General features: G+C 36.1%; 2 protein-coding genes across 2 annotated transcripts; both read left to right on the top strand.

Annotated features, from left to right (window-relative positions):
• Positions 1-1,526: 1,526 nt before the first annotated feature.
• On the top strand, positions 1,527-2,456 carry LOC131408327 (olfactory receptor 8B3-like). Its single transcript, XM_058544942.1, has one exon. The coding sequence runs from the start codon at positions 1,527-1,529 to the stop codon at positions 2,454-2,456; it is 930 nt and encodes a 309-aa protein (XP_058400925.1).
• Positions 2,457-13,341: 10,885 nt separating this feature from the next.
• On the top strand, positions 13,342-14,277 carry LOC131407860 (olfactory receptor 8B8-like). Its single transcript, XM_058544460.1, has one exon. It carries the CDS (start codon positions 13,342-13,344, stop codon positions 14,275-14,277), a length of 936 nt encoding a protein of 311 aa, XP_058400443.1.
• Positions 14,278-25,385: the final 11,108 nt, after the last annotated feature.

Below are 25,385 nucleotides of genomic sequence, written 5' to 3' on the forward strand. Positions count from 1 at the left end.
TGCAAACTATTTGGGAGATATCTCAGGAAAGACGACAACTGAAGTGAGTTACTACAATATTTGAAAAATTTCAGATGAAGAATTAATGAGGACGAGACAGAACACTTGCAGAAAAAAATTTCCATTTAGGGCATGGGAATCAATGGGGAATAAAACAGTTTAGTGGAATTCCCTTCAGAATTAAAGAGAATAGGGAGCTGGGAGTTTACTTGAGATCTGCGGTGAGGGATGTACTGCAGTCCCTGGAGTGAAGAGAAAATGAGTAAAGTCTTGAATCCCTAAGGAGCTAAAGACACATCATGGTCCAGGGTTTATAATATCCTTCTTCCCTTTTTACACGTAGAATCTATTTCCCAGGGAAGAGATTGAGTGAGCTTCTACTCTGTTTATAACCAAGTGCATTATATCATTAAACTCACATTAATCCATCTGTGTCTAATCAAGTAGCAAATGTGATAATAATAGACTTCATTTTTCTCTGCTACTTGAGAGCACTTGAAGTCATAATCACAAAATATCATCTGCAGTTCAGAAAGATCTAGAATATACCTGAATTTAAGTATGAGATGCATCCTCTTAGTATCAAAGGAAACAAAGCCTCAGAACCTGAAATTGCCTTTCCAGTACTACGAGGGTAAATACCAAGGATAGTAGAGGACTGAGGCATTCTGACCTAAGGAGGGTGAGTTTCTGAATTCCATTTATAATAATATATTCTTTGTTTTGTGATGGTAGTCCCGGGACTTACTATTCCTTTCCCATTTTGTGCGGTTCTGAGGTTCAAGAATTCCATTTATAATAATATATTCTTTGTTTTGTGATGGAAGTCCAGGGACTTAACACTATTCCTTTCCCATTTTGTGCAGTTCTGAGATTCAAGTTAAACTGGTAGAAGAATTTGTTTCAGGACAGATCAGAGTATATCCAGAGACATTAGGGGGCTCAGAGGGTGCAGTATCTCAGTAAGTTCCCTCTCTATGGGTGAAACTCTCTCTCTTCCTCATTTATGTGGCTTGAGGAAGTAAATTAACCTCTCCTGGACTCTAGTTCCTTAGTTTTAGATTAGCCATAGTATGTGTGGTTCCCACCTCAACAAGTCTAATCTGCTTTAGGGGCCAGCACTAGGTTACAAGAGTTGCTGTCTCCAATTTTACTGGTAAGGGGAGGGTTCACATGAATGAAGACGACATGAGATGAGAGAAAGAAAATTCTGTCCTGGTCCATACCTTTCCCTTCTTCTTTAGTTTTTCCAGTAGTCATGTTTGCATATGGAAGCACTGGCCTTCCCCCTGTAGACTAAGTTTGTAATACTCTTGGTTATATTTAGCTTATTTAGACTCCATTAATGGATATCAGTGTCACTTAGTATCATGGTAGTGGTAAGGCTGACTCTACTGGTCCAGGTGGGCATGTCTCAGACATTTCCAGTGTATACACTCTCTTGTAAGATGAAATATTGCAGGCAGAGCTGAGTTGTTCTCTAATGTAACCTTTCCTCCTGTGTCCACAGATTCCCTTAGAGAAGAATGGCTACTGGAAATGGCTCCTTCGTGACAGAATTCATTCTGGTGGGGTTAACAGACCAGCCAGATCTCCAACTCCCCTTGTTCTTCCTGTTTCTAGTAATGTATACGGTCACTGTGTTGGGAAATTTTGGCATGATGACTCTGATTGGACTGAATTCACACCTTCACACCCCCATGTACTTTTTCCTCTTTAACTTGTCCTTCATAGACCTCTGCTGTTCTTCTGTGTTTACACCCAAAATGCTGACTAATTTTATGTCAAAAAATATTATCTCCTATATGGGGTGCATGACTCAGCTCTACTTTTTCTGTTTTTTGGCTATTTCTGAATGCTATGTGCTGACATCAATGGCATATGATCGCTATGTGGCCATCTGTAAACCACTTTTGTATAGTGTTACCATGTCCCCTAAAGTGTATTCCAGCCTTATGCTTGGTTCATACTTGATGGCATTTTCTGGTGCCATGGCCCACACTGGATGCATGCTGAGACTGACCTTCTGTGATGCAAACACCATCAACCATTACTTGTGTGACATCCTCCCTGTGCTCCAGCTCTCCTGCACGAGCACCTACATCAACGAGCTGGTAATATTCATTGTGGGAAGCATCAACATCAGTGTGCCCAGTCTCACCATCTTTGTCTCTTATGGTTACATCCTCTCCAGCATCCTCCACATCAGCTCCATGGGCGGCAGGTCCAAAGCCTTCAGCACCTGTAGTTCCCACATAATTGCTGTTTCTCTGTTCTTTGGATCAAGTGCATTTATGTATCTCCAACCATCTTCTTCTGTGTCTATGGAGGAGGGAAAAATCTCTTCTGTCTTTTACACCACTACAGTTCCAATGATGAACCCCTTAATTTATAGCCTGAGGAACAAAGACGTTAAACTTGCTCTGAGAAAAACTCTGAATAGGAGAGCGTTTTGATCAGAAACAGCATCTCTGCGTAGCTAGTCACAGGACAAGGAGATTCTGAGTGTTTAATTAAAGTAATTTTACTTATAACCTTCTTATTCTATTTCTTTCTTACCAGGTTGAAGGAAATATGAGTGTTCTCTCAATAATTTATTTTCACTTTTTGAGAGTAGGTCTTTTCTCTGTCCTCACCATTTGCAATTTCTTTCTTCATCTTTTTTCACATTTGGTAATAATATTTTAAAAAAGAACTTATTATTTCTGTTTTTTTCCTTTATCATTTTGCACTTGTATTTTTCTCTCTGGAAACTGAAGATTGGTCTACAAATAATCAAATCAAGGAGCATTGGGGGACATAGTGTCACTGGGGATATCTTATATACCACTTGCCATTGGAAGCATGAATTAGACAACGTGTTTCTACACCTATTTTTACAGCCTTCACTGAACAAAAAGAAAACATCTTCCTTAATGCCACAGATGGAAGGTTCCATGAAGACTGTCAATTATAACCCAATTTGCATGTGTAAATGCTATGCATTATGCTTCCTTTGATAAAGGATTTTCTTACCTTTGCACACATGACTCTGCCCATAACAGATTGTCAAAATATGTTTATTGCATGTTTAGGAAAGTAAAGCTCAGAATAGTTAATGATTTACCTACAGTCACATATTTTAGTAATGAAAAAGTCTAGACTAAACTCTTAATCTTCTGACTTTGTCTATTATTCTTTTTGGCATACCTTGCTTCTACTTTATTCTATTATTTTTGTTTCGGTAAACATGGAATATGAGAAAATATTTGTAATTTGAAAGTCAGCTGTGCTTTGTTCCAGGATGATATATGAATTTTTCTCAGGGTGGATATTACTTTTTTGTTTGTTTGTTAGAAAAATGGCTTGATGGTTCTTTTTGTTGAGAAAGAGGAGACTTTTACAGCTAGCATAGTTGGGAAAAATTGGTTCAAATAGGAAAGTTACTTCTGTATAATTAAAAAAAAATGAAATTGGAATGTTTGCAACTATTTATAATTCAGGGAAGAGGGTATGGGAGAGGAAGGAGCCCAGAACATGTAATTAGGCCAAGACTCAACCAGACACATGGCCAATAAATAAGAGGTCTCTATCCAGGAGTGGTCATGATGATTTAGAAGCCACATTTCAATCTGAATTTTTATCCTGTTCTATATAGTATTATAAATATACAGTACAAAACTTCCACAAAATTATAATTCACAATGACTATACATTAGTATTGTTTTGAGGAATGAAGGTGTAAAAGCTATGGCCAAATTTGGGGAACCAGGTAGAGAGAGGACACTTTTTGGGAGATAAAATAGAGAATAGTAATTAAAACTCAAATTAGGAAGAAGGAATCTAGAAAGTAAAATGACGGATTATAAAAGCCCATTTTTATGACTCTCCTCCCTTTTCTGGAATGTCTTAGAAATATTACAGAGATCACAGGATTTCTCTGGATAGGATAAAAGCCCAAGTCATTTGACATTAAGAAAGTTAAACCCACAGGGCTGGAGGATCTGGGAACAACTAAATCACTCATGTTTTTATTCACTTCGTTATGTTACTTCTTTGTGGATTCTAAGGTATGAAAACCTTAATTGCAGTTGGGAGAGCAATGATAATTTGAAACAGACATTTGGTGAATAAATCAAATTGTAATAAGTTCTTTTTTGAAATAGTATGTTGGATTATTTTTCTTTTGAGAAAACAGGCAAAAAATGATTATTCAAAAAACACTTAATCCTTAATCAAGTAACAATTTCAACATTTTGTGAGATAATTTAATAATATTTTCAATTTTATTTGTTTTCTCCTATCCACTCAAGACTTAGATACTGTGAAATCTAGCAACACTGGTATGTTGGCGTGCTTGTGTGTTTTTTAGATGTTCAGCATTGCTAAATGCTTGATTTACGGTTTTAAATGACCACTCATATGGCATCCCCTAGCCTCAAAATCAGCATGCTTGATTCTCACTTAACAAGTTCTATTTATATAAAATAGTCAATCTTGGTTGGTGTTTTCTTTTTGCTTTTTTTCATTTACTTACTGTCCCTTTTGATAAAATTGTTTTTCTTATCGAGAGAGAAGTATATCTAAATAAGTAAATAATATCTATGCTACTTGGGAACCTTTGTAAACATTCCAAAGGTGAGTCCACTGTTACATATTTTATCACTATTTAAAGTGACTGAAAGTGTGTGTTAAACCTGGTCACTAATCTTTCACTCAAGAAGCCTCAAATACAAATTAAATGTTTCATTTTTAGAAAAGATATTCTTTCAAATTAAGTTTCATTCTTTCAGATTATTTTGTATAAAAAATAATAGCAAAGTGTAAACACAGTTTGTAAAAGCTTAGTGTGGCAAAGTTTTTAAAAAGTAAACTTAGCTACAGCTTTTAGTTAGCAACTGAAGCTCTATGTGTCTATTTGGACTTCTCTCAAAGGAGAGGAATCAAGTTAGGGTGTTTTCACATGTGTAACATAGAGTTATCCTTTATAATGTGTGCTTCCTTGTGTTATGGGAATGGCGCTAAAGAAGTTATGAGAGAAACTATAATTCCATAAGTTGTCACAGCTGAGAGCTAAACAGGCAAGCCATGGGATTCGCCTATGTCTGTGTACTAGGAAAGGGATGTTTCTAAGTCAGTGCAGAAGCTTGGACTCTGAGCTATAACAGAAAATGGTCCTCCTAGTTAAAGACCAGAAAGAAAGTTCCCTAATTACATCCTGAATTTGTTTAATGTAAACTTTCTCTGGGAAAACTGCTATTGTTGCTCAGGATCAGGTTCATAATAGGCACTATCAGGGTGCACTGTGGTTAACAGTTGAGGAAAATCAAAATTAACAGGGGTTCTGTTCTATATCCCTTTAATTTCTAACTCCCCAACTTTGTTGAACCCCATCCTCCACTCTTCTTTGCACGACCTCCCTACACACACACAAACACACACACACTGTCTTCAAGTCTTCCATTTTATGAGATCACTGCTTAACATCAATTTCATTGCATGCAACCCACTTTTTTTTTTTTTTAAAGATTTTATTTATTCATTTTTTTTTCCCCCCAAAGCCCCAGTAGACAGTTGTATGTCATAGGTTCACATCCTTCTAGTTGCCGTACGTGGGACTCGGCCTCGGGTTGGACGGAGAAGTGGTGCCCTGGGGCGTGCCCGGGATCCGAACCCGGGCCGCCAACATCAGAGCGCGTGCACTTAACCGCCAAGCCACGGAGCCGGCCCAACCCACTTTTAATCTTTGTAAGCACCTACAGTAGATGGTTCCTGGTTCCAGCTCCCAAGAGGAATGGCTGAGGGTGAATGATTTGATGAATCTAGCAAGAGGAGATGATTATTGCTTCAATGATTTATTTGTTTACATAGAAACAAAACAAAACAAAACACATTTTGTACCTGCTAAGCACCTAGCATTGTGTGGGACTGTGCTATATGTCAGTCATAAACAAGGCAATGTAAGAGAAAGATATAAAGTTAGATTTTCATAATGTAACACAATAGAGTTACATCCTACCTGTGGATAGACTCTGAAATTACAATTTGTCCTGAAAATTGATTATGTCAGCAAATGTTCATGTTGGGGACAGACATGGTATTTTTCCCTAAGTCTGGCGCAATATAAACTGTATATTCAGTTTAGCATCAAATGAAGCAGTTGGTTCATATGGAGGACTTTGCTGTACAAAATATGTACCTGTGAACACTAAAATCACTCTCAGAGTGAGGAAGTTTTACACTCTGAGACAGAGATTTCTTCCTTCCTCAGTGAGTGGAAGGGGTGATGGAATCACTGAGGCTGTTCAAAGTCTCTCTGATATGAATTTGAATTAACCCACTTCAAATGTTAATATATGTGCGGGGTGTTACAGTTGCTGTTAGGAGGACTGAGGTGCTGCAGTTTTCTCTGCACTGTCACATCTGTCACTCAGGATGTTTTCAGGGAAGAACTGTGAAGTACGTGAGGAAGGAGGTCCTAGTTCCCATGTCAGATGACGAAACTAATGCTCAGAGATGTTCATGGCTTGTTCCAGATCACAATTTATAAATTGCAGAGCTGAGACTTGAACTTGGGTGGTTTGATTCTAAATCTATCAGGGCTTTTATTATTATTATTATTACTCAAAATTTACCATACTTTTAAAGATCAGTGATATTTGAACAATGGTTTTTAGTAAATAAAAGCATTTCAGAACACGAATAAGAGTAAAATACTCAAAAAAGAAATTTTACAGCAAGTATCACATTTCATATTTAATATCTCTAACGCCTAGTTTAGAATATGTGAATATATTCTTATTTTATACTGGCCTATACAGTAAAAGGAAACCCATAGAGGTAGCCTATAGTAATCATTATAGTTAATAGTGCTTACTAAGTCCCAGGGTCAGCAGTAAGTTCTTACATACCACATCTTATTTAATCTTCACATCAGTGATATTTGATAGACACCAATATAGTTAGCCCAGTGTGGCAGAGATTGCTACTGCCCACATCTTCTTCCAGAATGTCCATTTTCCAGTCTTTCTTGCGGTGAAGTGTGGCATGTGACTGAGTTTTAAACATGATGGAAACCATTTCAGGGCCAAGATGGGCCCTGTCCACATTCTCTTCAACCCTCTGTGGGCTAGGTGCTGATGACAATGAGGCCCCACGTAGGTGATGAAGCTATAAAGAAAGCCAGGAAAGGATTCCAATAGAGTCAGCGGGGAGAATGGAAGAATGGGGCGCATAGAAGGTCTGCGGTGCTCTCAGTACTCTATTTATAGATCTGCATGCTGCTTATATGGTGTTCATTTTATTTTAATTACATAGAGTGTTTATTTTATAGACTTTTATCTATGTGTTTATGCTAAATTTCACAAGAAATTAAAGTTAGAAAAGTTCGACTTGAGCTCTACTTAAAGTGAACATTAAACTATTCCATCGGCAAAAACTGAGAATAAAGGCCCAAGTATGAGGAACAGCCTTCCTAGTACAGAAAGCCTCCCACAGAAGAAACCACTGGAGGTAGAGTAACATGTACAAAGTAATCTAGATCAGTCCAGGGAAGAGAGAAATGTCTTTCCCAACCTGATTAAGAATTTCCACAATTCTATGGGAGTAGGAAAGTCAAGGTACAATCCTAGTGAACAGATTTGGAGTATGTTATATATCACCGTGCTTAGGTTAATGGTATTGTAAAGAGGGTATAATTCTCATTCCATACAATGTAATTTTTCATTTTCTCAACCCTTTCTACATTCTTAATAAAGTCTTTCCCAAACAACTTCTTCAGGTATTATTTTTGACAACTATGTGATGATGACATCTTGGGAATATAGAAATATAGATATATTTAGGCAGAAAGAAAAGACTGTGTTTCAATAACCAGAAACATTATAAAACATAATGATTGACTCAGAATCAAGTATCACAATTCTGATAGAAGTTCAGAGTAAGTAACTTTGTGTTGAGCCCCAGAACATTGGGTTAGAGAATTTTGTATCTCACCTTCCTGGATAAGCATTGTTTCTGGAGATCAGGATAGACCTGAGTCTAAAGGTCAAAGTCAGATACACTCAGGGGAGTGGAGAATGAATAAGAAGTTGGCCATTGGTCTTTGTGTGTATATACTCATAATGGAATCATCGTGGTTCTTCCCTTTCTATCAACAGATCACAATACTGAGAACTTGCCATGGATTCAAAAGGAATTATTTGATTTTTTAAAAATGGTGGAAAAGAACATTTTGGAAGTTATTGTTAGGAATGATAAAGATGAATTTTATGGTTTAAATGAACCATAAAAGACTAAAACCAGAAAGGGGCAATTATGTAAAATAAGGGCAAGGACAAGAGCTCATTCACCACTGACCCTGGGATTAGGAAATGTGAAAAGGTTAACATTACTTTGACAGAACTCTGACTTGAATCTTTGGATTGAAATCCAAAACTGGAAAATTCTGCAGAGGAGAAATTCAGTGAAATTTTTAATTTGCTCTTACAATATTCAGGCTAAAGCCTTCTAATACCCTATCATTCAAAAAAAAAAAGAGGCTTCTACTTTTCTCTAAGTTTCTAAACCTCTCCCTATTCTCTAACGAAAGTTCAATTTATGGGAAATTGCATCAATGAAATGATGCTCTGCTTATCTAAACCTTAGTTTGCAATTGGAGCTCATTATAGAAATTGTAATGTGTTGCAGAATTCCATATGCCAAATAAACCACAGTGGATTAAACAGTACAGAGTGAAGTATCAACTGTGACACCCGAGAACATTTGCCTTTTTGTTGGTACAGTTTTAACCTTTCATCCATACTTTTTCCCCCACTTGGACCACTATCTCCTCATTTTCCCCACCCTATTACCTACTGGCCCTATCTTTATGGAAGCATTTTCTAATTACCTGAGACTGGGTGAGGGTTCCCTTCCTTGGTTTCCATCCCACTGGTGTTTACTTCTACTGTAGCGTGTATCACATAGTATTATAAATATTTTTATAGGTATTTGTTAATCTGAATATAATACTAGAAGCAGATTCTTTTCCCTCAAAATGAATGCTTTTGCACAGAGAACACACCCAAATGTATGCATTAAAAAAACACATATTTCAATACCATCTCCACTCTTCAAGGCAATGGAGAAAAAAATGGAACAAAGTAAGGCTTTAGAGTTTCTCTCTAGTCTAAGTAGGGTAGATGCATCCTACTGAGTGTGGTGAACGGAGTTGATGTAGCATGCTGAGGTTTCCACCAAACTGGTCCTTGCTTGTCTGGTCAGGCAGGAAACCTACTACCATGAGCAAATCTAAGCAGGTACAAGTCTTGTTGCCTTATCTGCCTGGAGAGATGTCCACTTTGATTCGTATGGGTCAGCTGGATACAGTGGTGACTCTTGTGGACCGTTGCCAGACATTCAGGAGCTGACATGCTTAGTTACAAGCTACAAGCTGTACATCTCTATCTCTATCAGCTATCAGCTATCTACCTATCATCTAATATATATCTAAGACTAATTGACATAATTGCATTTCAAACATAGAATTTATGTCAAACTCAAACTAATATATTATAATCTGAATGTATTAGCCAGTTTTATATTTAAGTCAAATGAGCTTTAATGAATGGATATTTGATTGAAGAGCCCCAACTCCCACCTGGAGAATGTCCTGGGCTTCTGTACTCAGAAAATATCTTCATGTCTTACTAAAACATAAGATCTCTAGGTCTATACCATTACTTTATTAACTATTATATTCTCAGTTTATAGTACTCATAGGTGCTCAATTAATATTATTTGAATAAACTAGTGGCTGAGCGACATGTTTGGGGCTGCCAAGTAGTCGTAGTGAGTCACAGGGCTCTGGTGTGTGATGTCTGCTTACTTGAAACTTAATATGGTCGTTTCCTGGTTTATTCATTTCAGATAATTTACTCTTTGCTAGCTGGAATTATTGGGGGCTTTAAGTATCAGATTTAAAACAAGAGTTGTCCCCTTAAAATCAGAATAAAGTATATTGTTTTATTCAAATATTCAAGCTTTAGTAAAACCTTAGAAGCTATTCAAGGAAAAGGAGGAAAACATGGCTTTTGAATTGAGATTTTTACTTAAGTACCACTAAGTTTAGCTATGAATGTTTTTAACCAATAAACCAAGCTTCCATCTCTAGGTCATTTCTTAATTTCATATTTTTTCCTCTCACTCATTTTGACTTAGAACTCTTGGTAATATTTTTATCAACAACCCTATGGCCAGACGTATATCCACATTAGAATCCTTTTTTTAAAAAATTAACTTCCTGAGATACAGAAAGTTACAAGTGTCTTCATTGAAATGTAGGTGAAGTTGAAAAGAAAATCAGCCATAGCTGTTGTTCATATTCCCCCTCCTTCTGCAGTAGAGTCTCATATAAGAAAATATCAGAGTACCAGATCCCTTTAGAGGTGAACCATTCCGCAGATGTGTTGTGTTCATCTACGAACTTAACTAGATTTAGGACCATAATTTTTCTCTCATTTAAAAATAAAAATTCATTATTTATTTAAATAGTATCTCTTAAGCAAACTCTTCAAATAGAATATTTTATAGTCAACCAAATCAAACTTGAATTTTAAGAAATAGCCTCATAGTAGCCCCACTCCACATACATGGCATTTAAGAAGAAGAAGAAATCCAAAGAGAAGACAAACCATATGTCGAGAAATATCTTATATGTTAGGGACATAAAGATGAATCACGATTGGTGCTTATTTCATTGGGTAGGTGACATTTAAAGTAGTTATCTGGGAAAATACCCTTTAAGGCAGGAGTAACGGCCAATGAAAAATCCCTAAGGTGATACTTTTTGCGTGTTTGAAAAACACTAAGGACTGTTGTAAGGAGTGAGGGAGCGAGTCGAAGGAGATGAAGACAGATATGTAACAAGGGACATCATGTTCGATCTTATAGGCCATTCTGAAACTTAGTGAAATGGAATATAGGAATTTAAAACATAATATGATTTATGTTTTAAAAAGATGATCTTGTCTGCTGTGTTGGGAATAGACTGTAAGAGACAATGAGTGAGTCAAGGATCTAGTTAGGAGGGTTTCATAATAACGCAAATAAGAGACAATCATTTCTCAAACCAAAGTGGTTGCATCAGAGCTTTGATATACAGTGTAATTATGTATATATTATGAATATAAAAGTAGACATATTTCATTGTATGAAGCTTAAAAACTTTTGTTTGGGAAAAAATACCTTAAGCAAATCAGTGGACTAATAGAGGATTAGGAAAAAATATAGTTTAATGCAAGTGACAGACATTGGATTAATATCTGTTATATTCCACAATTGGACAGAAGTGAGAAAATGACACCACAGAATATGGAGAAAGAACATTATCAGGCAAGTTACAGAAAAGAAAATTCAAAAGATTTACAAATTTATGAAAAGATACTCAAGATCAATAACAGGGGAATGCAATTTAAAGTTAAAGTGATACATCACTTTACATCTATCAAACTGTCACGTTTATAAAACACCAATACAATTTTTGATAGTAGAAATCCTGGGATAAGAAAAAGTAGTTTCATACATTGCCTGGGGAAATGTGAATTATTATAGGCTTTGGGAAAACTATCTGATATTAAACTGAAAGACAACATTCTGGGAATTTATCTCATTGAACTAAAAGTACTGGTTTATCAAGGTGTATGCACAATGATGATTATTTTAGCATTGATTTGGTGGTAAAAACACTGGAAAAATTATGGATTTCAATCAAGGTGGAATGGTTAGATAAGCATGATATATTCACAATGTAGAATATTGAAAAGACTTTAATAAAGTATTGATAACAAAAGCAGGAGGTCAAAAATATGTAGTTTTTAATCAGTTGTAAGGCCTCTATAATTGTATTTGGTTATAAAAGCAGGTAGGAAAATATGAGAAGGTGTTCTACATTATGAACATGAATAACTGGGGGTGATGGATAGAGAGGAGCTAAGACAGGAAGAGTGCTGAGAAAAAAGGAGAAGGGAGTGATGTTCTCTAAAAGATATGAAGTATGCATCATATGATCATGAATTCCATAATGTTAAAAATACATATGTGTGAGAGGATGAGTATGTGCAGTAATATTTTTGTATAGATACTTTAAATGTCATTAGCTGTATGTTAGCAACTGTACCTAAAATTCAAAGAAAGAGGAAAAGATTTCTACCTCATTTGTCCTGGGGGAATGTGCAATCCCTGATGTGAAATTTTGAGTAGAATATTGAGTTGCCAAAGACACCAGGGTTAAAGCATCTTCATCTGTGTATAAGCAATCTCATAAATCTGCCTTTCCTAAAGGATTTGAAGTATGGAGGGCTTCTGGGAAAGCCTCTGTATCAAACCCTTGAGACCATGATGCTCAGAATAAAATACCGTACAGATGCTACCTGTTATTATGTTGAAACAAAGAGTGCTGTTTATATTCCTAGTTTAATGATCACCTCTGGGCAAAATCATAATTAAAAATCATAATCTTTATCTGACTGACTCTCAGAGCTGAGATTTATAAATGCTCTGAGCCCGTCCTCAAAGACGGAAGAGAGGGCGTTCAGTTCAGTTCTGTTATCTCTTACACAGCAGATCTTTCTCTTTGGAGAACAGGGTTGGAGAGGAAACCACCAGGACAGTTCTGAGCAAAGAAGAGTGAGAATTGAATCCTTTATGGTTTATGTCTTGTAAACCCAGAGCCATGGAAGGTAATAGACTTTTCTGCATTCCCCAGCTCAGTTCCTGAGGTGCAGATGATTAGAGAGTCTGTGCGGGAGAAAAGTAGAGATTAGAAATAGAGCTGGGATTCTAGGGTTTGCAGTACCTCCAATCCTTCTGTCCCTTAGAGAATTTCCCAGGAAGGAGACACAGGTTCCACTCCTGACTTAATGGCTTTCTTGGCAAAGAGTCTCTGAGAGTCCGTGTTTCCCCAACTCTGTTACGGACACGTGCTCATGATCTCCAACCTGCGCTGCATCCAATCTGGATTAGTGGCCAGTACACCGTAGCCAAAGTGTGGTGAGTAAAGATTAACAGGTACGAACTGGAGTAAGTGAGGAAATAAAAGATATTAGTGACAAACCGAAGCAGAGAAAAGACGAGAAATCCTTACACTTCACCTCTTGATACATTTCTCTGAGTATTACTTGAAACTATGCTGATGCCTCCCATGTACTTGTCTTCCTTGTATGAGCAGAGCCAGGTCCAGGTTGTTATAAAATTCTTAAACCTCAGCAGAGTCTCTGGGTTTCTAGGCTCCAGAGTGGACGGGGCATGGGATTACATGAGAAATCTGGGATCTGCCTCAAATATGACTCTACTCTTCTACCTTTCAGATGCCACTGGAAAAGAATGGACATTGGAAACAGTTCCTCAGTTACTGAATTTATCCTTGTGGGTTTAACCAAATATGCAGAGATCCAGCTGCCCCTGTTCTTCCTTTTCCTAGGAATCTACGTTGTCACTGTGGCAGGAAACCTGAGCTTGGTCACGCTAATTGGACTGAATTCTCACCTTCACACTCCCATGTACTACTTCCTCTTTAACTTATCCTTGATTGATCTCTGTTACTCTTCTGTCATCACCCCAAAACTTCTGGAAAACTTTGCGTCAAAGATGAACACTATCTCCTATGCAGGATGCATGACTCAGCTCTTTTTCTACTGCTTCTTTGTCAGTGCAGAATGTTACGTATTGACAGTGATGGCCTATGATCGCTATGTGGCCATTTGCAAGCCCCTGCTGTATACAGTCACCATGTCCCCTCAAGTCTGTTCTCTGCTGGCTGTGATTGTATATGTGGGGGCATTTATTGCTGCCTGGGCCCACACAGGATGCATGCTGAAGTTGACCTTCTGCGATGCCAATACCATCAACCACTACATGTGTGACATCCTCCCTCTCCTGGAGCTCTCCTGCAGCAGCACTCACATCAATGAACTGGTAGTTCTCATTGTTGTGGGCTTCAATATTGTTGTGCCCAGCCTCACCATCACTGTCTCTTACTCTTTTATCCTCTCCAGCATCCTCCATATCCGTTCCACTGAAGGAAGGTCCAAAGCCTTTAGCACTTGTAGCTCACATGTAATTGTTGTTTCTGTTTTCTTTGGGTCAGGGGCACTCATGTACCTTCATCCTTCTTCTGTTTTGTCCATGGACCAGGGTAAAGTGTCCGCCGTGTTCTATACCATTGTGGTGCCCATGCTCAATCCTCTGATCTACAGCTTCAGGAATAAGGAGGTTAAGGTAGCCCTGAAAAAAAGCTTGAGTAGAAAATCGTTTTCCTGAGCTAGAGTGGTATCAATTATTATAAGAGAATACAGCTTTCTTTTTAAATGGTTTTTGTTCCTCTCTATATTTCTTTTATATAGAAAGAAGTGAGGTATAATAGAAAGAATTTTAGATGTGGAATTAGAAGGCCTGGGCTGAAAGTTCTGCAAAATAAGGGCATCATATTGCTTATACTGTTATTGGGAAGAAAAAGTTAATGCAAATGGACGTTTGTAGCATAGTGTTAGGGGCCTAATAGTTGAGAAATTTGTTCTTTCTTCTCTTCTTTCCTCTTCCTGTTCTTCCTCTCTTTCTTCCCTCCCAGTGTTTTCCTCTTACAATTTAGAAAGAGTATTCACACCTTTTTAAAGTAGGCTTACTAGTTCATAGCAGATAAAAAAGTTCTGATTATGGAAAAAATTCCTTCACAGAAAACTTTAGATAGAATTCACATTTGGTCTTCAGATCTATATTATAATTTTCTAATATCTCTGTCTGAATGCTCCACAGGCATCTGAACTTTACATTGAAAATTAAAGTTGTCATAGCAACATCTCCAAGTTTACCAAGCTCTCTTCTCTTGCTGTGATTTCTACAATTGTGAATGACACCGTCCTCTACCTAATTGCTCAAATCCCAAACTGATGTCTTCCTTGACTCTTCGCTCTTTACTTGTACTCCACACCCAATTTATCAAGTGCTGACAATTCTTATTCTCATGACACAGTCATTTCTCATCTCAACACCAGTCTCCTAACTGGCATCTCTATCTCTTGTCTTTTTCTCTTTAGATCCATTCTCCACACTGCAACCAGAGTGCTCATTCCATGCTTTCAAAAAGATCTCATTTACCTTGGTTTACTCTATTCAATGCAATTCCCTTCAAGATAAAACCCAAGCTCTACAGTCTGCCAAACAAGGATCTTAATATTTTAACCCTGTTCACCTCTCCAGCCTGATCTCATGCTACAACCTCCTCCTCCTTGAATTCTCCCCAGCATTCTGCTAAAGCTAGACTGAATCTTCCCCAATTAAATAAGCTCTTGTCCCTTTGCACACTTTTCCACAAGCTTTTCTCACAGCCTGGAACACCTTCATGTACCCTCTTCTTTTGCCTTGCTCAGCCTGTCCATTAAATAGTCCAGAACCCCTGGCAAGTCTTCCCTGGACAGAAAGACAGGGTAGATGACGTTCAGACTTATGCTCACAACGTTCTGTGCCTACCCTACTGTGGTGCAGATCCCATTGTATTGAAATTCCTTTCCCCCTTACATGTACAATCTGATTCTATTTATTTAATTATAGGAAACCTTTAAGAAACTCATTTGCAGGAAAATTTTTAGTTCAATACAAGGGAGTACGCTGTGTAAGAGAGACATATGTATTTACCCAAACTGGATTTTCAAAAACGGTAAGAGAATCACATGAGAGTTTATCGAGTATGTAGAGTTTTCCTTGTTTTCTTTTGCCACCTTTTCTTGAAAATACATTTTGCTCGTTGAACAATGAGGCTTCTTCCATGATTATATTCTATTTGCTTTTCTTTTTCTAGCACACACTTATTACCTGTTTCTAACTCTCTTTGTTTTCTGTTACTGCTTCAGATATCAGTTGTCTAACCTACTTTGCAAAGTTTAGGCAGTTTTTTTTTTGTATTTCCCAGTGTGTAGCCGGCAGGCCTGACACAAAGTAATGAGATCAATGTTCACATGCTTTTGTAATGGCCTGATTCTCTGTCTTCCCTGTGAGAGAAGGCACCATGTATATCTTATTCTTTCTTATACCTCCAGTGCTTAGCAGAGTGTCTGGGCCTTAGTAAAGGCACAATAAGTATTGACAGAATAAGTGAATGTTTCCTATGTGACTTTAAGTTTTGAGTGATAAAGAGGGGATATTTGGGGAGAAGAAGAGCCACTCAAAGAATTGTTACCACTTCTGCCTCTTAGAATGATTTTTGTAAAAATTTACTTTCATAGCACTTTTCTTTTCAATCCTCCCTTAAAGTACAGTGGTGGAAAACAAAGATTTATTTGTTTTTATCTAGATTGTTGTGTGTATTCAAGAGTCAGAGCAGGAAGGTATGAATTGGGAAGACTCCTAAAAACAAAGTAGAGTGAGTAAGCCCACAGTGTCTGGAGTAGACTATCTGCGTTTGAATTTCAACTCTGTCATATGCTAATTATATGACTCTGAAAAAGTTACTTAACATTTGAAGATATCAGTTTCCTAGTCTCTAAAATGGAAAAAATAATGACATCTACTCAAAAGGTTTTTTGTGAAGATTTTTATTCATTTGCTTGGGGTTCAAGTTATAGTAAAAGGGGGATAGCTCAGGATTTGCCACTGTACAGCAGTGTCCTTTCATTTTCAGAACCTCAGATTAGTAACCTGCAAAATAAGAGGCTTAGCTGTATTATGCCAAGTGTTCCATACATTTTAAAAAATTTTGTGATAATTGTCTCTCAGTTTATTGACTTATGTACTAATAGGGTTGAACTGCATTAATAGTTCACAACTTGGATATGTGTCAGAATCATTTAAAAAATAATAAAAATTATGATCTTGTGGCCCTATCTCAGACTTAATCATAATATATCTGTAAGCAGGGCTCAGGAATCTGCACTTTTAATATTCTTTTCAAATTATTATGATATTACTGTTTGGTTAACTGGTGATTTGGAACTTTCCACTCCTAATATTCTGTGATTCTAAAATTGTCTCTGGAGAGGGGAATATGTGGGCACTTATAAACTTTGCTTAAAAGGAGATTTTGTGGTGTCAGGAAAGATAATTAACTATTTCAAGAAGGAAAGAGGAGTCACTAGTGTTCACTCTTGTAGAAAGGTTAGGGGAGGTAAGCAACAGATAATGTCCTTTGTATTGGGAATCTACAAACTCGGCAAGAGAAGTTTATGGAAGTAGAGGAAGCAGAAATCTGATTGCAATTTAAGCATTGGAGAAGAAGGAGAAAGTAGGAAAATATGCTTAACTTACCTTTAAAATGGATTAGAATAGTAGACAGATTAGTGGAAAATCATAGGAAGCCTAGAAATAATTTCAAGTACATGTAAGAAATTAGAACACACTAAAGGTGATGTTTCATATCAGTAAGAAAATGGTAGATTTTTAATAAATAGCAGTAGAGCAATGTATTTGTTGTTTAGAATAAAATACAGCTAGCTAGCTATTTACAGAAATCTATATACCAAAATAAATCTCATCTGTATCAAACAATTGAATATAAAAATTTAATTATAAAAGCGGATCCCGGGTGTGCACCGACACACCACTTGGCAAGCCATGCGTGGCGGTGTCCCATATAAAGTGGAGGAAGATGGGCACAGATGTTAGCCCAGGGCCAGTCTTCCTCAGCAAAGAAAAAAAAGGAGGATTGGCAGATGTTAGCACAGGGCTGATCTCTTCCCCCCCCAAAAAAAAAAAAAAATTAATTATAAAAGAGCTAAAGAAAATATATGTGAATATTCATCTAATCTCAGGGTAAAGGCAGAAGAAGAAACCATAAGAAAAAAATGTTTTTCAACCCAACAGTTAAAACTTCTGTAAATATAATGGTAACAAATAAAAGATATATGCTTTCACTTCCTGCTGTATGGTGAGCTAGATATTCTGGTGGGCTCCTTTCTTGCAAAATAACTCAATCCTGCATAAAATATATGAGCACACTTATTTTATCGTCAAATACTAATGGCCCAGAATCTTTCTGATTCTGGCAAAATCATGGAGTTGATTCTGCATAAAAATTCAAAGAGTATTGATAAAGAGTAACAGTTTAAGACCAACTAAGCAGAGCAAGAAAAGTAATTCTGCTGACCTTCAGTCATATTATTGAAGGAAAATTTTATTTGGATCTATTTGGACCTAAAGGAGATGATTGTAAGCAAAAGTTCCCATTAGGGGCTTGTCATCCCAGTACTTGGACTCTATAGAGAAGAAACAATTACAAAGTATAGATTTATTGGCAATATAGTGGCATTCCTATTGATCCTTGTGATATTTAAAACAAACATCAAACTTGTTTTCCTGAGTGTTAAGAGATTAATAATGATTCCATAGTAAATATCAAACCTTTGACACCATGTTAAAAATTAAATTGCTTTATCAAAACTACACAATAATATTAAATTTTTCCTTAGAATTTTTGATTTTCTATAATCCAGCCAAACCTACTAAGGGAGAAATTTATAGCAATACAGGCCTACCTCAACAAACAAGAGAAATCTCAAATTAGTAATCTTAAACAACATCTAAAAGAACTATTAAAAAAAAAAAAAGAACAAAGCCAGAAGTCAGTAGTAGGAGGGAAATAATAAAACTCAGAGCAGAAGTAAATGAAATAGAGATTTAAAAAATAATAGTAGAAAGGAACAATGAGAAACTAAGACCTGGTTCTTTGATGAGATAAAATTGACAAACCCTCAGTCAAATTCACTAGGCAAAAAAGAAAGAAGACTCAAATAAAATTAAGGCCGGCCCCCTGGCGTGGCGGTTGATTGCGCATGCTGTGCTGCTGGTGTCCCTGGTTTGGGTCCCGAGTGCGCACCAGCATGCCGCATGTTGGGCCATGCTGTGGCGGAGTGCCATGCAGGGTGGAGGAGGATGGGCACAGATGTTGGCTCATGGCCAGTCTTCCTCAGCAAAAAAAAAGAGGAGGGTTGGCATGGATGTTGGCTCAGGGCTGATCTGCCTCACACGCACACAAAAAATTAAAAATAAATAAATAAATAAATAAAATGAGAAATGAGTGAGGAGAAATTACAATAGATATCACAGAAAAAGAAAAGATTATAAGAGAATACCGTGAAAAGCTATATGTCAACAAATTGGATAACCTAGAAAAAGAACATCAATTCTTAGAATCATACAACTGCCCAAAATTGAATTAATAAGAAACAGAGAATCTGAATAGACCAATCACAAGTAAAGGGATTGAAACAGTAATCAAAACAATCCTAAAAATCAAAAGTCCAGGACCAGATGGCTTCTCTGGTGAATTCTACCGAACATTCAAAGAAGATTTAATATCCATCCTTCTCAAACTATTCCAAAGTATTGAAGAAGATGGGATGCTTGTTAACTCATTCCACAAGGCCAATATTACCCTTATACAAAAACCAGACAAAGACAATACAAAAAACCCCAAAATTATAGACCAATATCAATGATGAACTTGGATGCAAAAATCCTCAACAAAATATTAGCAAATCGAGTACAATGATACATTAAAAGGATCACATACCATCATCAAGTGGGATTTATACCAGGGATGCAGGGATGGTTCAACATCTGTATTCAATCAATGTGATACTCCACATTAACAAAATGAGGAATAAAAATCACATGATCATCTCAATAGATGCAGAAAAAGCATTTGACAAGATCCAAAGTCCATTTGTGATAAAAACTCTGCATAAAATGGATATAGAAATAAAGTATCTAAATATAATAAAGGGCGAACATGACAAACTCACAGCCAACATTATACTTAACAGTGAAAAACTGAAAGCCATTCCTCTGAGAACGGGAAAAAGTGTCTACTTTCGCCACTCTTATTCAACATAGAATGGGAAGTTTGGCCAGAGCATTTAGGCAAGAAAAAACAATAAAAAGGATCCAAATTGGAAAGGAAGAAATAAAACTCTCACTGTTTGTCGAAGACATGATTCTATATATAGAAAGAATCCACCAGAATACTATTGGAAATAATCAACAACTTCAGCAAAGTTGCAGGGTTTGAAATCAACATACAGAAATCAGATGCATTTTTATACACTAGTAATGAACTAGCAGAAAGATAAGTCAGGAATACAATTGCATTTACAATCACAACAAAAAGAATAAAATATCTAGAAATAAATTTAACCGAGGAAGTGAAAGACCTATACACTGAAAACTGTAAGACATTATTGAAGGAAATTAAGGAGACATAAAGAAATGGAAAGATATTCCATGCTCATGGATTGGAAGAATAAACATAGTCGAAATGTCCATATTACCTAAAGCAATCTATGATTCAATACAATCCTAATCAGAATCCCACCGGCATTCTTCACAGAAATAAAATAAAGAATCCTAAAATTTTTATAGAACAGCAAAAGACCCCAAATAGCCAAAGCAATCCTGAGATAAAAGAACAAAGCTGGAGGTATCACAATCTCTGACTGCAAAATATACTGCAAAGCTATGGTAATAAAAACACCTTGGTACTGGCAGAAAAGCAGACACAGAGCAATGGAACAGAATTGAAAGCCCGGAAATAAAACCACACATCTATGGACAGCTAATCTTTGACAAAGGAGCCAAGAACATACAATGGAGAAAGGAAAGTCTCTTCAATAAATGGTGTTGGGAAAACTGGACAGTCAAGTGCAAAAGAATGAATGTAGACCATTATCTTACACCATACACAGAAATTAACTCAAAATAGATTAACAAGTTGAATGTAAGACCTAAAACCATAAAACTTCTGGAAGAAAATATAGGCAGTACACTCTTTGACATCTGTCTTAGCAGTATCTTTTTGAATACTACGTTTACTCAGCTAAGGGAAACAAAAGAAAAAAAACAAAAAACAAATGGGACTACATTAGACTAAAAAGCTTCTGCAAGGCAAAGGAAACTATGAACAAAGTGAAAAGACAACCCGACAACTGGGAGAAAATGTTTGCAAATCATATCTTCGACAAGCAGTTAATATATAAAGGACTCATACAACTCAACAACAAAAAAACAAGCAACTCGATAAAAAAATGGACAAAGGAGATGAATAGACATTTTTCCCAAAGAAGATATACAGATGGCCAACAGGCACATGGAAAGATGTTCAACATCACTAATTATCAGGGAAATGCAAGTCAAAACTACAATGATATATCTCCTTACACTTGTCAGAGTGGCTATAATTAACAAGACAAGAAATAACAAGTGTTGGAGAGGACGTAGAGAAAAGGGAATCCTCATATGCAGCTGGTGGGAATGCAAACTGGTGGGGCTACTATGGAAAACAGCATGCAGATTTCTCAAAAAAATTAAAAATAGAAATACTATATGATCCAGCTATTCCACTACTGAGTGTATATCCAAAGAACATGAAATCAACAATTCAAAGAGATTTATGCATACTTATGTTCATCACAGCCTTATTAACAATAGCCAAGATGTGGAAGCAACCCAAGTGTCCATCAATGGATGAATGGATAAAGATGTGGTATATATATACAGTAGAATACTACTCAGCCATAAAAAAGACAAAGTTGTGCCATTTGGGACAACATGGATGGACCTTGAGGGTATCATGCTAAATGACATAAGCCAGATCCAGAAAGACAAACACCATATGATTTCACTCATGTGTGGAAGATAAACAAACACATGAATAAGGGGAACAGATTTTTGGTTACCAGACGGGAAAGGATGTGGTGAGGGTGAAAGTGGTCAAGGGACACAAATGTAGGGTAACACATAAAAACTAGACTATTGGTGGTGGACACAATACAGTCTGTATAGAAACTGATATATAATGTACACCTGAAATTTACACAATTTTGTAAGCCAATATGACCTCAATAAAAAAAATTAAAGAAAGAATGTTACAGGTCAATGTACCTTATGTATATAGATGTGAAAATTCTGAACAAAATATTAGCAAACTGAATCCAGCAATATCTAAATGATATAATATACAACTATGTGAGTTTATCCTAGGAATGCACATTCAGTTTAACATCCAAAAATAAGCATTGTATTCATCTATTTTAACAGAATAAATGAGAAAAGTCATCTACCCATGTCAACAGATGCAGAAAAAGTGGTCGACAAAATCAGTTTCCCCCATTCATGACAAAAACACTAAGTAAATCATGATTAAAAAGGGATTTCCTTTATATGATAAAGGGCACTTATGAAAAACCAACTGCTAACATTATATTTAATGTGGAAATATTGAAGATGTTTCTCTGAAAATCAGGGGCAGCGAAGGATATCCACTTTGAGTACTTATATTCAATATTGTATTGGATGTCCTAGCTCCAAAACAATGAAATAAAGAACAAAGAAACAAAAGGTATAAGTGTTGATAAGGAGAAATAAAACTGCCTTTTTTCACAGCTATCACAATTGTATGTGAAAAACCTCAAAACTTCTAAATCAAGTGAATGAACTCACCAAGATCTCAGTTTAAAAGTCAACATACAAGAAATAATTTTATCTCTATTTGTTTTCTGCAAGTAGTAAGAAAATGAAATTACATCTCAAGACAATTGCATCAAAACCAGAAAAAGTCCAGAAATAAATTTCACAAAATATATAAAAGATCCATTCACTGCAATTTCAAAACATTGTTGAGAAAAATTAAAGAAGATATAAATGAAGAGATATACCGTGCTCATGATTTGCTCACTATTTTAAGATGCAAATTCTCCTTAATTGATTTATGAATTCAATGAAATACCAATATAAATCTCCACAGTCTTTTTGACAAGCTGACTCTAAAATTTATGTAAAATAGAGAGGACCTAGAATAGCTAAAACAATCTGAAAGAAGAACAAAGTTGGGAGATTTAGTCTGCAGTACTTTAAGACTTATTGTAATGCTACCATATTCACGACAGTGTAGAAGTGGCATAAGAATAGACAAATACATAATTAAACAAAATAGAGTGTGTGGAAATAGACCCTTAATTGCTCAGTAAAAATAAATTCTGATATAGGCATCAATGTAATTCAATAGAAGAAAGAAAATACTCTCAGCAGTGGTGCTGATTGACTGGATATCTGCATACAAAAACTGAACCTGGGGGTTGGCCTGGTGGCGTAGCAGTTAAGTTCATGCACTCTGCTTCTGCGGGCCGTGGTTCATGGGTTCAGATCCCAGGCGCAGACCAATGCACCACTTGTTGAGCCATGCTGTGGCAGCATCCCACATAAAGTAGAGGAAGATGGGCATGGATATTAGTCCAGGGCCAATCTTTCTCAGCAAAAAGAGGATGATTGGCAGCAGATGTTAGCTCAGGACTAATCTTCCTCACCAAAAAAAAAAAAAAAAAAAGAACCTGATTTCATACCTCACACTATACACACATACTCACTACAGATAGATTACAGAAAAAAGCATAGAAGCATATCTTTGTGACTGGGAGGTAGGGAAACATTTTTTAGATAGAATACAAAGAACAAAAATACACAGAAAAAATACAAAGAAAAAATTATAAACACAATCATCAAAATTAAAAATTTCTGATCATCAAAAGACATCATTAAAAAAGAAAAAATAAGGCACACCACAGACTAGAAGAAAATAATACATACATACACAGAAAAAAACACACGTGTCCAACAAAGGGCTTATAATCAGCTTTTGTAAATAATTTGTACAACCAATTATAAAGAGACAAAAATCTCAGTAAAAATGAGTAAAAACCAATACTTTGCAATAAAGGGTTTATAAGGGCTAACAAACACATGAAAACATTCTCAATATCAATGGAAATACAAATTGAAATCACAAAGAGATGTCATTATACACCCACTAAATGGGTTAAAGTTAGGAAGACTAAAAATACCAAATATTGGAGAAGATTCAGAGCAACAGTATCTCTCAAGTATTACATGCTGGAGTATAAAATGTTACAAACACTATGTAAATAAAAACATACAAGAATGCTATTGCAACTTTATAAATAATAACAAAAAATCAGGAAAATGTCCATCATCTGATGAATGGATAAACAAATTATGGTGTATGCAAGTGATGGAATACTATTTAGTAATTAATAAAAAGGAACAATCTATCCGTGCACGCAATAAGACAGATAAAATCACACACCAAAGAAGCCATTCTGCATGATCCAATTTATTTCAAGTATGATAAAGAGGCAATACAAATCTATGAAGATAAAAATCATAGTAGTGGTTGCCTCTCTGGAGTAAGTATACATATATATTGGAAATAAACACAAGAGAACTTTCGGGGGTGATAACAATGGTCTACATCAGGGATTGGCAACCTTCTTCTATAAAGAACCAGATAGCAAACATTTCAGGCTTTATGAACCATAGGGTCTTTGTTGCAATTGCTCAACTCTTACCCTCTAGAGAAAGCAGCCGTAGATAATATGTTAGTTATGGACATGGCTGTGTCCAATAAAACTTTATTTATGGACACTAAAATTTGAAATTTATATAATGTTCTTTTGATATTTTCAACCATTGAAAATGTAAATAAAAAGACCTTAGCTCGTGAGCAATATTAAAACTAATTGTGGTCTGGATTTGGCCCGAGGACCAGTTTGCCAACCTCTGCTCTGTATCTTCATAGGTGTGCTAGTTACTTGAATGACTGTGTTTATCAAACCTCACTGAATTGTATTCTTAATACCTGTTCATTTTACTATATAATTATCTAAAAATGATTATAATGTAAAAATAAAAATAATAGAATACTATATGACTCCAAGTCAGCATAATTTTTAAAGACAATGACTCATGAATATAGCCATATAAAAATCTACAGAACAAAAGTATCATGCATAAAGTTAAAGGATAAGCTACTAACTGGGAAAGAATAATTGAAACACATACAACTAGCAAAGGATTGATATCCAGAATTATAAAGAACATCCACAAATTAACAAAACCAAACAATTAAATACAACAATAGGCAAAGGATACAAGCAGCAATTTCCCAGAATAGGAAACCCAACAGCCGGTAAATAAGTGGAGAGAACTTAATTTCATGGAACCAGCCTGACATGAGTGCTCAGGGTACCAAATTTCAAGGACTCAGTGCTATGCTGACCATAGTTCTAGTCTCCCACTTCTTTCTTAGTAAAAAGGCCCTAAGTAAGTTGGAAGACAGGAAAATCTGGCTCCAAATTCAATTGTTAAATGATATCCCTGAATGTTCTCATCAATGAAAAGATTGCACTACTCCAACCTTTCCTATGAGAGTAAGATGAGTTAAAGGTGTAAACAAATCAAACTGCAAATCACTACCAATTCGACATATCATTATTTGTTATTATTCCTCTGACTTGAAAATTATGAAATTCTTCCCTCCGCAGGGCTTGGATTTTCTTACTTAAAAAGGATACAAACAAGATGTGTGTTCA

The sequence above is a fragment of the Diceros bicornis genome, chromosome 7 (assembly GCF_020826845.1).
Source record: "Diceros bicornis minor isolate mBicDic1 chromosome 7, mDicBic1.mat.cur, whole genome shotgun sequence".
Classification (NCBI taxonomy): Eukaryota; Metazoa; Chordata; class Mammalia; order Perissodactyla; family Rhinocerotidae; genus Diceros; species Diceros bicornis.